The sequence below is a fragment of the Grampus griseus genome (assembly GCF_964374135.1).
Source record: "Grampus griseus genome assembly, chromosome: 11".
NCBI classification, from domain to species: Eukaryota; Metazoa; Chordata; class Mammalia; order Artiodactyla; family Delphinidae; genus Grampus; species Grampus griseus.
In genome coordinates, this window is record NC_139005.1 from 95,779,355 (window position 1) to 95,792,170 (window position 12,816).

Sequence of the window (12,816 nt, forward strand, 5' to 3'; positions counted from 1 at the left end):
CTTCCCCAGTCTGCTTCCACCATGGTGGCGCAGCCAGCGTTCTGCCACCCTGCTGTCACCGTGGTCCTTGTCCTTCCACAGAGCTACTTCCTCAGTCGCGCCCAGAGCCTGTGTGGCCCCGAGCGCAGCGCTGTTCCCGACTCGCTGCGCTGGCTCTGCCACCCCCTGGGTCAGAAGTTTTTCATGGAGCGGAGCTGGTCCGTGAAGTCGGCTGCCAAGGAGAGTCTGTACTGTGCCCAGAGGAACCCAGGTGAGAGCACCTGTGCAGCTATGAGAGCCACCGGTACCACAGGGTGGCTACACTCCAGACACGTGGGGACACAGGATGCCTCAGCCATGTTTTCCTTAAACTCAGGGAGGTCATGAGCCTGGTCAGCAGCTAAACTGGGTTTGCAGCTCGCCTCTCTCTGACATGCAGAGCCCGTGGTCCTGACATCAGTCACACCGCCACACGTTACTAATGGTGATTGAGCACCAGCTGGAATCTTGCCCTTGTTCTGGGCGCTTTGGAGACTCAGAGGATGTGTGGAGTTGCTGTTTGCTGGCCCCAATCTCCCGCTCCCCCTGGAAAGCAGACAGACATAGACGGAGCAGTTAGGGAACAACAGGCGACAGACGGTCATCAAGTGCTCAGAGTGGTGGCAGGGACAGGGCTCCAGGCGTTGGGAGGCGATGCTGGCTTGCTGTCCCCGGTGTCTGACAGTGATTGGAGTCCCCGCACCCGGCCTCGGAGCAGGAGAGGCTGTTCGGGGTGGCTCAGACTTGAGCAGGCGTGGCTTTCTGCTTTCTGCGCTTTTCCTCTCTCTGAACCGGGAGTCTGGGGCGAGTCAGACATGTCCTGCAGGTACAGGGGTGTGTGTCAAACATTTTGTGGGGAAGGGAGGTTCCACCGTCATTTCTTTTTAATAACTTTATTGCTCAAAGGAAGAGTGATGTACACCACCAGAAAGTAAGGATGAAAGCAGAAGCCATCGTAAATCTCAGCTGCGTCGCCAGGCTGCTTTGTCTGCGCCGTGGACTGCCCCTGGCTCTCTCACCTCTGGTGGCTCTGGCTCTAGGCCTTCTCGCCCAGAATGTGTTCATAAGTGTCCTGCCTCCCCGCTCTTGTCAAATTGAAACCCACACGGCTGTGGCGTGTGAGTGAGGGGAAGGCTGGTGACGCCCTGCCAGCTGGGGGGGCCTGTCGGTGACAGTCAGCTGTCACAAGCATTGCAAGGCTTCTTGTTTAATAGGCTCAGCCAGACGATTGCCGGCCACAGGCCTCACGCAAAGGCTCTGGTAAGCGGGAGCGGCGTTTCCCTAATCCCGCCAGGCAGCAGCCGGCGCCACGTGCCCCTCTGCTGGCTGTCCTCCTGGGCCGCAGGAGAAGAGGCCGTCCCTGAGACGTGCACAGGTGTACTGTCCACCTTCCCATCTCCTGTCTCCTGACGAGGCTTGTGGCCGCCACACAGCTCCCAACCTTGAACGGAAGCGCTGGCCGTTGCGCCAGGAGGCACAGCACTCCTCACACGCCCCCGGAGCCAGTCCAGGACCCACCCCTCCCCACCCCCATCCCCACCTTCTGACTGTTCAACAAGCAGTGCTGGGGTCTGTTGAGGACGTTTGCCCCGATTCCGAGGGGACAGCTGCTCCTTGGGTTCCTCTCCCCACCCTCTATTTTCTCTGTAAGGCAAAATGAGCCCATAAGTAAGACCCACTTACCCTTCTCCCGGCCTGCCTCCTCTTCCTCAGCCGACCCCATCGCCCAGGTGCACCAGGCCTTCTGCAGGAACCTGCTGGAGCGAGCTGTGGAGTCCTTGGTGAAACCTCAGGCCAAGAAGAAAGCTGCAGACCAGGAAGAGGAGAGCAGGTACTGACCCCAGGAGGGGCCCCCTGCCTCGGGCCGTCTGCCCGGGAAGCCCAGAGGTGGCTGTGAGGCCTAGAAGGAAACAAGCCCTAGTGTAGGGTCAAGAGGGAGATCCAGTGATTCCTTCATGTTTACTTCTTGAACCTGGCAGCCCCGCGAGGGCCCTCTGCGGGCTCTGACCTGGCCTCTTTGCCTTGTACTGCCAGACCAAGGGTATCACTTTCCGCCTTTTTCTCCTTTTTACCCATCCCTTCACCAAGTGGAGTCAGTTCTCGGAGCAGTCAGGGATTTGATCCTTTTGCTTTGCTCTTTGCCAGGGGAAGGGTGGCCTGTGGAGGGTGTGGAGTGGAATGTGGGGAGCTCGGCAGAAGGCAGGCGCTCTGGCCCAGACACCTTGTGGGACCCCGACCTGTACTGAGTGTGTCAGACAGTGTCTTATTCTTACAGAGTTATTGAGTGCAGTCTTTCCTTCACAGAGTCAGACCTGAGAGGCAGACGGGCCAAGGTCACTCTGATTCACGGCCCAGGTCCTGACTGGAGTGCACCTGAGCGGAGAGGGGAGGGCGGTCCTACCTGGGAGGTCAGAAAACTTCTGGGCAGAGACGACAGTTGAATTAGGTCTTGAAGGGCGAGGGATGCAAGAGAAAGCTGGCTCTCCCGGCAGAGGGGAGAGTGTCAGAACCGGTGTCAGGGCAGCCTGGGGAGAGTGTGAGTGGTGTGAGAGGCAGAGCTCGGGGCGCCTGGTGTGGTGGGTCTCAGAGCTGGGGGCTGACCAGCCAGGCCATGAGCGTGGTCCTTGTGTACATTCTGATGTGTGTGGGACCCTTTCTTTTCTTCCTAGTGAATTCTCCAGTGCTCTGGAGTACCTGAAGTTACTTAATTCTTTTGTGGACTCTGTGGGGATTGTGACCGCCCCCTTCTCCAGCAGCTGCGTGCTCAAGTCAGCCCTTGGTAAGCATCTTGTGGGGCAGCTCCGCAGGCCTCAGGTTGCTTGATTCAGCCCTTCACAGCCCTTGTGTCCCAGGGTCCAGGGTTAGTTATGAGTCTGCACTCGAGAATCTTCTCTGGATCTGAGGTGTGTATCTGCAGCCCCCATGTAGCCCTCATGCACAGTTCCGCCGTGCTGGACAGCGTTTTGGGGCCAGGAGATCATGATTCTCCTAGAAGTGTGACGATGAGTGAGTCAGTGCCCTCCCTGGGCCCTGGATGGGTGGGGCAGGTCAGGAATTCTTCCAAACGCTCAGAACGGGCAGCAAGTGGTCCCGGCACCGGGAGCTGGGGAGGGGCTCACCTTTCAATACACAGTGGTCCCCGGGGCTGCTCTTGGGTCTGACACTCTGCCAAAGAGGCCTTTCATCTGGGCACCTATATTGCTACAGTACCCGTTGCCTTGGGTGGCACAGCACAACCACCGACTGAGTTGTCACCAGGACATTCTTTGCTTCTGTCTCTAAACTGCCATCTGGGTGATGGCACACGAGCTGTCACCTCTTGCGCTTCTGAGGCTGCTGGGGGACAGCGACACGGAGCTCCCTTCTGGCCGCTCTCCCTAGAGAGAGAAGGATCCCAGAGAAGCAGCCGCCCCATCGTGACCACTGACCTCGTGGCCTGTCTTTATTTCAGAGTTTAGAAAAGAACATGTTCTTAGGCCTTTCATCGTACAGGTTCACTGAGAAAACTTAGCCTCAGAGAGGAAAACACTAAAAAGATTGTAACCTGAGCCTGTTACTACAAATACTTTGGAAACACCACTTTTCACAACTGTTGGAAGTTTAGGTTGTTTCCAGCTTTTTACTTAAAAATAACACCACAGTGAACATCTTCGTGGAGCCTTTTTTCTCTAGGCCAATTGCTTTGTGATGGATTGCCAAAAAAATGGGATTACTAGGTTAATAGGAGTGAACGTTTTTAAGGCTGTCAGTACAGATTGCCAAATGTGGTCTGAGATGGTGCTGGTTGGCGCTCCCACCAGAATCGTGTGAGAGGGCAGCCCACAGGCCCCAGCCCATCGCCAGGAGGGAGAGGTGGCACGAACGATGGGAACCAGGTGCAGCCAGCAGGCTCTGGTTTCTGTGGGTGCTGGAGCAGCGTTTGGTTCTGTTCACCTCTAGGTCCAGACGTTGTCTGTCGGTGGTGGACGTCCGCGATCACCATGGCCATCAGCTGGCTCCAGGGAGACGACGTAGCTGTGCGCGCTCACTTTACCGAAGTGGAGCGTGTTCCCAAGGCCCTGGAAGTGACAGAGTGCGTAGCCCCCCTTGACCACTTGCTTGCTTCTCTCCAGGGGAGTCCCCAGCGCCAGCTGTGCCAGGCTCACTGGGTTAGTGGGAGGGAGCAGGTCTGGGTGGCCATCTGGGTGAAGGGTCAGGCAGCCTGGGGACTACATGACAGATGGAGAGATGAAGTGAGGGGGTGAGGGCACCATGGAGAGACCAAACGTGGCGAGCACGTCTGTCCGTGTGTGTCACCCCAGCAGCGGTCCACACTGCTTCCGGGCCTCCTTGCACAGCCTGATGGGCGGGGAGAGCCGGCAGCCCCCAGCATGTTCAGAAGCTCCCGGTGGAGCCGGGCAGGGTGCTGATGGCTTACAGCCAGCACCGGCTTGTGCAGGCCCGAGGATCCTTCTCTCAGGTGCCAGCACTGCATCCAGTTTCCTCTCCGCCGCCCTCCCCCCCGCCTCCGGCGCTATCACTAAACAGGCCTTTAGCACAAGGCATCACCGGAGAGCTTTTGACTGTCCTCTTGGGGGACTTACGCCTGCTTCTCGGGGGCGTTTGGCCCGTAGTGACGAGCAGCCCGCCAGTGTCCTGGCTGCTTCTGACTGGATCTCAGTGTCCCTGACATCCTCTGCCATTCGAGAGAAATGGTAAAATGCTCCAAGACAGAAAGGCCTCACTGGGTCTTTCCTCAGAGCCAAGGCTGAGCAGATGCTTAACCAGGAGAGCGGGAGGGAGCTGAGAAAAGCAGGTTGAGGCAGTTTCCCTAAAGTCGGTCTGACACTCCAGTTCCATTTAAGTAACCCATTTTTAAGCACCCTGACCAGTGAGCGCCCACCCTGTGTGTGTTTTCTCCCAGCCAACGCACCTGAGGAAACTGAGGCTCAGCGGGCAAATCATCTGAAGTCACCTCACTTCTGAGAACAGAGCCCCAGTGTGCAGCTGAGACCCCCAGCGGGCGTTCCTTCCCCCGAACTCAGTCACTCCGGGGCCCCTTTGCTCTTTAGGGATAATGATGCTGTGGGACCCCTCCCCCAGTCCCAGCCTCCCCACTGTCTCCCTGACCTGCTCTATGAAACGAGGCTAAGTTTCTCCGAAGAGTTGAACACCTGGCTTCTGGGGCAATGGCCGTTAGAGAACAGGTGCAGATAATGGGACCAGTACTGTACGTCACCACAGGTAGCAGCGAGTGGTATTGTGGCTACTTTACAGATGAGGAAACTGAGGCACAGATTGTTTGAATGACCATCTTAGGCGGCTTCTTAGTGGCAGCCCTGGTGGTTGAGCCTGCGTCTCTGATCCCTTCCTGTTGGCCACGAGCCGCGTTCTGGGGTCTCCTGTACCTCTTCCATGATTCCGTCATTCCTTCTGCGAATACTTAGCTGAGGGCGTACTCGGTGTCGGCTGCGTTCTGGGCTCTGGGAGGCGGCAGTGAACAGGACAGCAAGTTATAGCCGTAAGCGAATAGACAGTGGCCGTCCTGCTCGGCGCCTTCTCCTGTGGGAGCCTTTGCCTGTGCCAGGCCAGTCTCGGCTCCCGTGAAGCAGCCGGCGCACCGCTGGGAGGGGTTCCGGGCCAGAGGCCGGTCAGCCTCCGGGAGTTCGCACAGCGCCTGGTGAGGGAAGGAGGCGCATAATTGGGGGAGCCAGGGGGCCTGACCCGGGGGCCAGCCAGAGGAGGCTTGTGGGGGGCAGGACAGGAGAAGGCGGACCAGAGGGCCGGGCAGGTGGAACAAGTCTCAGGAGACAAGTGGGAAATGGTGAGAAAGGGTATTCCAGGCAGAGGCACCCATGTCAGCAGAGGCAAGGAGTGAGGAAGGGAGAGGAGATGAGCTTCGGTTGCCTGGAGCCTGGAGCAGGGTCAGAGGCGGATGGGAGCCAGGCTGAGAAGGGCCTTGTTTAGAGCTTGCTCTCCCTCTGCTCCCCTCACTTCCTCCTCCAGCCATGCTCGTTCCTGGATATTCTCACATGTGTCAGACACTCAGGGCCTTTGCATATGCTGCTTCTCTGCCTGGAACCCTCCTTCCTAGAAATCCACACTCCTGCTTCCCCGGTTCCTTCAGGAGTTCCCTCAGGTTCCTTCTGCGCGAGTGTCACCTTTCCAGAGAGGACGTCCTTGACTATCCTTTATAAAATGCCACCCCCTTCCTCTGCGTGACTTTCCTTCATGGCACGTGCACCACCTGGCATTACGCAGTCAGCATCTAATGCATTTATCATCAGACTCCTTCACTAGGAAATGAACGCCGTCAACCTTCCTTGAATGAGGAAGGTGCTTAGGGGTGGGAAGCCTCCCTCAGTCAGGGCTGGCATTTCCGATCTGGAGCTGGGGATCTGGAACCATTATGATGGCAGCATTTGGTTTAACAGACAGACCCACGTGTCACAGCAGCGAGGGGGCAGTCGTCTCCGGCTTGGGCTCCCCCTTCGTTCTCCACAGGCGACGTGCACTGACATCCTGCCTCTTGCCTCTCTCACCGCCCAGGAGCCCCCTGGTGAAGGCCGTCTTCCACACCTGCAGAGCTATGCACGCCTCACTCTCCGGGAAGGCGGACGGGCAGCAGAGTTCCTTCTGCCACTGCGAGAGGGCCAGTGGCCACCTGTGGAGCAGCCTCAACGTCAGTGGGGCCGCCTGCGACCCAGCCCTCAGCCATGTGAGTGGAGGCTTCTCTGGCCCCTCGGGGAGGTGCTCAGCTCTGCTGGGTAGAGCGCTCTGACCCGCCTTGAGCCCACCCAGCCCATGGGGCTGTGCGAAAGACAGACCAGGCAAGCAGCCCCCTTCCCCAGATCGTAGGCTGTGGGTCCAGGTGGGTTTCCTTTCAGTACTTGGACAAACGTGTTCCCACCTGAGTCCTGGGTCCTGCGGGCCCTCAGCTTGGTCAGCCCCAGGTGAACCTCAGCTGGCCAGGGCTCTGCATTTGCTCCAGGCAGCTTGCCCGACTCCCCAGGCCCCCACGGGCCCCCTCACATGCACATCCTGAGCCAGCTGAGCGTCCTGGGCACCCCCGTGGCTGGCTGCACACCCTCGAGCGGGCAGCTGTGGTGCATTGTAGTTGCATTGCATGTTCTGGCGGTACCCATGCAATGTTTCCACAGTGCATCACAGAGGCCTGCCCAGCCCTCGAGAGACTTCCAGCCAGGCCTTGTCAGAGGGCTCTGCTCTCGCTGTTGGGTCACAAGGCAGGGCCATCCAGGAGAGGGGAGGGAGGCGTGCACGCAGCTGAAGGTGAAGCATCATCTGTTCGCAGGGAGGAGCGTGGTCTCACTCCAGAAAGGGAGACAGGAGGTGTGTCCTGGAGGGTCCGGCTCTGAGCCCCTCACTAGGGTTTGGTCTGGCACTTCTGGCTAGAGGTCATCAGTGGCCGCGGACTCTGGGGTGAACCCAGGACAGCAGGCAGCCCTACAGGACAGGCAGTGTGCCTGCCGACAGGGCCCAAGACCAGAGGCTCGAGGGGAGCCACAGCTCGCTTTGTGCGATTCCTCGCTGGTGTCCAGTACTGTTCGTCTTTGTGAGAACTAGACTGTCTCAGCTTAGTCTGGGGAAGGAGAGAGAGGCTGCGGGCACCCTTGGGATTGGGGTTCCTGCGTGGGAGAATGGGCCTAGAAGAAGGGAACTCCACAGAAGCTGGCCTCCCTCGGGGGCAGAATTCAGCCCCAGGCTGCTACCCCACCTCTTAGAAGTGCCACCTTTGTTTGAGGAGAGAGACCTCATCCGTGTCCCCCCCACCAAGCTGTCAGCAGCCAAAAAACACTGTGGCCGAGGGTCAGCCAACGTGCAGGTTCAAGGCAGGGTCCAGGTCTGGGGCAGCACGGTGAGCTCCCCAGGTCCAGCACCCTGGAGAAGGGGAAAGCCAGGCTGCACAAGATGAGGAATGGCCTGGGGGAGTCCATCAGAGCCTGAGGGCTGCATGTGACCCATCTCGAGAAGCGCTGCTCCCTGGTGCCGAGGGCCCTCTGGAGCAAGGCAGGTGGCCTGGCCTTGGCGCCTGGTGGCATCTGTGCTTAATGGCGCCAGTGTGGGCTGAGGCCAGTGCTTCTGAGGCCGGGCATGTTGCCTCCACGCATTCTCTCATGTGATGCTCACTGCAGCCCTGAGGTGCCCGTTTTGTGGGTGAGGAAACAGGCTCAGGGAGGTTTGGTCATATGTCAGGGTAGATCTGGGTCAGTGGATCCAAATCCAAGCATTCAGCTGCTCTGCGGCTCTGCCTTGTTGGGCTCCTGTCTCCCTGACCCCAGAGGCCACTTGGGCCGGGCCTTGGTTGCCCTCTGTTGAAGCGAGCCTCTTCTCCCTGGTCCTCCATCTCCAGGCTGTGCTGCCACTTCAGGCTTTTGGATTCCACTGGAAGGATGGGGCCAAGGCACCTTTTGAGTATCTCAGCCTCCCGGCCAGCCTTGAGAGGGCTCCTGTGAGGTGGGAGGGACCTGCGACTTCCTATCAGGCCCGTGTCCTCGCCACTGTGTCCCCTACATGAGCCTGCAGCCTCTCTCTGAGCCTTAGCTTCCTCACCCGCAAGATGGGAGAACAGATCTACCACCTGGGGCCATGGAAAGGACTAGATGCCGTGAGCTTAAGTTCACTCTCCAGGTGTTCTCTTGCTCCCTGTGGGGTGTTTTCCAGGCTCCCCCGTCTGGGGCTCCGCCCTTCGTCCCGGAGCTGCCGGGTGTCAGGCTGGGGAGGGCCTGGTGGGGGCTGGGATCCTTGCCCCAGGAATCGGCCAGTCACCTGTCTTCTCCCTCGTGGCCCACCCTGCAGGTGGTCCAGCTGCTGACCTGTGACCTGCTCCTGTCGCTGCGGACAGCACTCTGGCAGAAACAAGCAGGAGCCAGCCAGGCCCTGGGTGAGACCTACCACGCGTCGGGCGCTGAGCTGGCTGGCTTCCAGCGGGACCTGGGCAGCCTGCGCAGGCTGGCACATAGCTTCCGCCCGGCCTACCGCAAGGTGAGGCCCGGCCTGCTGCTGGGAGAGGGCAGAACCCCGCACAGCACTGGCCTGGGGTCGTGGAGTCGGTCTCCTGAGGTCAGCTGAGCTATCAGGCACTGGGCTGGGTGCCATGTATCCCTTTGTTTGGCTCATGTTGGTGGAGTACTTGCTGTGTGCCCAGCCCTGGAGCGTGGTGGTGAGCAGGCCACACAGCCGCAGACAGAGGACAACACAGATTGCGCCTCACCAGTTAAACTCGGGAATGGGGGGCTCTGGGGGCAGTGGGAGCAAGAAGGGGCTCCCAGCCTGAGCGGAGAGGGGCGGGAAGGCCATGAGGAAGCTCTCTACTCTGGCTTTCATAATTGGTGTCAGAGCAGCAGAATGCCCCTAGACATGCCTATCATTCTTTTTCTGAGCCCCTGGGGGCTTTGGTTCTGCTGCCCGATGCCCCACGTAACATCCCCTTGGCGATGGCTACATGGTCTGAGATAAGCTCTGGGGGCAGATGTGTAACTGGGCTTGCTGGACGCAAATCATTTCATTGTTTGGTTTATTTTTATTGCTAATTAGGGTAATATACTCAGCATGTTCTCGCTGCCTGAATTATTTTCCAGAAATTCAAGCGAGAAGGCCAGAAGTGTGGGGAGGGAAGGGTGCGAAAAAGAAGGGCTCAGGGTGAGGCTGCCCCCACCCTAGGGAGCTATGGGGCCCTCGCAGGGTTACGCTGTGGCCCCTGTGTGCAGCGAGCCAGGACAGACACGGCAGATGGAGTACAGTCATGTGAGAGCCACCCCCCTCACCGTGGAGAAGAGGAAGTGTGCCCCAGGCACTGTGGCCCCCATCAAAGGCTTCCTCAGAAAAGACTGCCACCTGCGGAAGCCCTTCACCGCCTCCCCCGGTGCCTTCCAGGGCAGCGCTCCTCACACACTGAGATGTTAAGGTGTAAAAGAACCTTGAGATGTTAAGAAATTAGAGACCTAGGCCTGGCCCCCCATCCCCAGTGACTCGTATTTACAGAAGAGCTGCAGACTTTCACCTGGAAACCTCTGGACTCTGTTCCTTTCTGAAGAAACAGGAGGCAACAGGACCCTGAACCTCCTTGGTGCTAGCGCAGCCGTCCCCCTGCCCCCTCCTGTCCCTGCCTCACCTCTGTCCTGTTTTCCAGCTGGAGGCAGCCTCCAGCGAAGTGCGGGTCCCCCCAGGCTACTTGTTTTCCAACCCCAGAGGGCGCGTTGGCGCTCCAGGTCAGCGGTAGAGGAGGCAGCCCTTGGCCTCTTTCTCAGCTCGCAGCCTTGCTCCTGCCCCACCAGGTGGCCTGTGCTGTGTTCCCCTTTCCTGCCTGGCTTGTGTCGGGGGTCAGAGTGAGGACGAGAGAGGTTGCTTTCAAGGGGTGAGCAGGGCAGGGTGTTGTGGAGAGGAGAAGGGGTGCCTTCGGGTGGCAGACGAGATGCTGCAGGGAGAGAGATCTACTGGGGCACAGACAGGTAAGGACGCCCGGCTTGTGTCCCCCTGCACCTCCCAGGTGTTCCTGCATGAAGCCACCGTGCGTTTGATGGCGGGGGCCAGCCCCACCCGTACCCACCAGCTGCTGGAGCACAGCCTGCGACGGCGCACCGCTCAGAACGCCAAGCATGGTGAGCCCACCGGCACCTTGCGCCACTGCCTGGGCGGCCTGGGCGGGCCCTGCCTGGGGAGGGGCGGGGAAACGGGGGAGGAGCCCAGCCCTGCCCTGCCCTCGGCATCTGCAGGGTTCTCAGAGGCAGCGCGAGAACCGAGGAAACCCGAGGCTTGATTTGGTGGGTGCCGGGGGAGGGTCCATGAGGTGCTGTGGGGCTGGGACAGCCTTGGTCGCGTTGTCACGTGGTCCAACCCCGAGTGAGGAGGGGACGGCTGCGCTGATGGGCCACACCTCGGCCCCGCCTCGGAGTAATAGCCTGTGGCACCTCGGGTTCAGCTCATCTCTGTGAACTAGGCAGGGCACTGGAACCTCCCTCACTTGAGGGGTGTGAGGATTAAATAAACCAGCTCACACCGAGCCCTGGGAACAGCGCCTGCGTCCTGGCGGGCTCTCATCTCAGCGAGTGCGTGTCTCATCGTTCCCACAGGAGAGGCGGACGCCTGGCCCGGCCAGCGAGAGCGGGCCACCGCCATCCTGCTGGCCTGCCGCCACCTGCCCCTCTCCTTCCTCTCCTCGCCGGGCCAGCGGGCGGTGCTGCTGGCGGAGGCCGCCCGCACCCTGGAGAAAGTGGGCGACCGGCGCTCGTGCAGCGACTGCCAGCAGATGATTGTCAAGCTAGGGGGCGGCACTGCCATCGCCGCCTCCTGACCCCCGGCTCTGCCCACCTCGGCCACCACTTCCCTCTGTCTCTCAGTCTCTCTCTCCCTCCTCCCTCTGTCTGTGTTCCTCTCCCTCCTCCTCTGCCTCCCAGTCTCCCTCCTCCCTCTGGGAGCTGTGGGATGAGCCGTGGCTTCTGAGCTGTCACCTGCCAAGGCTTTTGGACCACCTCAGGCTAGTGGGCCCCTTGGGCAGAGCCCCTTAAAGCTGCTGTGGATAGATGCCCACAGTCCAGGCCCCAGTGGGTCTGAGAGAGGAAAGTCAGGGCGGGGCAGGAGTTGGGGGCGCCCTGACATGGAAGTGGCAGGGGGAGCTCCCAAGCTGCCCAGCCCCGCCTCCAGCCCTCCCACACTCTCTCCTGTGAACATCTCCCCGCCTTTTCCTGCTTCCTGGTTGTTTATCAGGCTTTCCCTCTGGGGGACTTAGGTCTCTGGGCACCAGAGCGCTTCACCCTTGGCACTGTGCCCAGCACGCCCCCCCTTTTTATACGAATGTTTTTATATCAGTGTGCTTGGGGTTGCCGTGATGCAGGGCTAAGTTGCTGTGGCATCTTTCTTTCTCTCCCTGGGTCTGCGTCCCCTCCCCTGTGCCTAACAAAGCCAGTCCATTGTTTTCTCTTTACCACACAGCAGCCAGGGAAGGAGGGAGCCCAGCCCTTGGGAGGTGGGTGGGAGGTAGGGGGCAGACCTGGGGATGGATGAAATAATGTCGGCATAATTTTTTAATTTTTTAAAAAATAAACGGTATCTTATTTAAGTGTCCTGTTCCTTCCCACTCCCCCGCCCCCTGGGATGTCAGCCCAACCTTGGGTTAGTCCCAGGGGGTTGGGAAAGATGAAGCCACCCAGTAAGGACTGGGGACCAGGGGCCTTCATGGGTTCTCAGCTCCCTGTCACCCCAACTCCTACCTCCATAGTCTGTTTTTATCCCTAATTCTTGACCTGAAAATAAGCCAGGGTGGCAGGGACCAGACCCCAACCCCTCCCCAGTGACAAGCCCCTTTTCAGGGTGGGCACAGTGTTGCCCAAGGTGGGCACTAGGAATGAAGCCCCCTTCCTTGAGCGGGGGGCCCTGGAGGGAAAAGTGGTCCTACTTTTCTGGATCCCTTGGCTTCTTGCCTACCCGGAGGCCATTTCTCCTGGGACCCGAGGGCTGCCTGGTACCCCGGGGCCTGCTGGTTGGGGCAGAAAGTGGGCCGGGACCCCAGCACAGATGGGGGTACACAGCAGGGAGGGGCTCCTCTGGCCAAGTGCAGGCTGGAACAGTCAGCTTGGACCTCACCCACTTTTTCTCTCCTGCCCACCCCCCCCCAACTGTAATTTATGGCCCCGGCCCACTGGGTGAGCCAGCCTTTGTGTCATGTGTATATACTGTGCCTTTTCTCATTCTCGTTTAGGGGTGGGGGGGTTGTTTTTTCACTGAACAGGGGGATACACCTATGGCTTCCTTGATGTGGAATCATTCACTGTGTCCTGGATGTAGGTTATTGAATAAACACAG

At 59.5% G+C, this 12,816-nt stretch overlaps 1 protein-coding gene across 1 annotated transcript in view; it reads left to right on the plus strand.

Moving 5' to 3' along the window:
* Positions 1 to 12,816, plus strand: part of SREBF2 (sterol regulatory element binding transcription factor 2) — a 60,511-nt gene extending 47,695 nt beyond the window's left edge. Inside the window, exons 12-19 of the mRNA XM_082666695.1 lie at positions 82 to 250; positions 1,732 to 1,849; positions 2,688 to 2,797; positions 3,958 to 4,090; positions 6,547 to 6,715; positions 8,815 to 9,000; positions 10,505 to 10,616; positions 11,088 to 12,816. Of these exons, the coding sequence (XP_082522821.1) occupies positions 82 to 250; positions 1,732 to 1,849; positions 2,688 to 2,797; positions 3,958 to 4,090; positions 6,547 to 6,715; positions 8,815 to 9,000; positions 10,505 to 10,616; positions 11,088 to 11,308 (1,218 nt within the window). The 3' untranslated portion in view covers positions 11,309 to 12,816. The remainder of the gene's footprint in view (positions 1 to 81; positions 251 to 1,731; positions 1,850 to 2,687; positions 2,798 to 3,957; positions 4,091 to 6,546; positions 6,716 to 8,814; positions 9,001 to 10,504; positions 10,617 to 11,087) is intronic.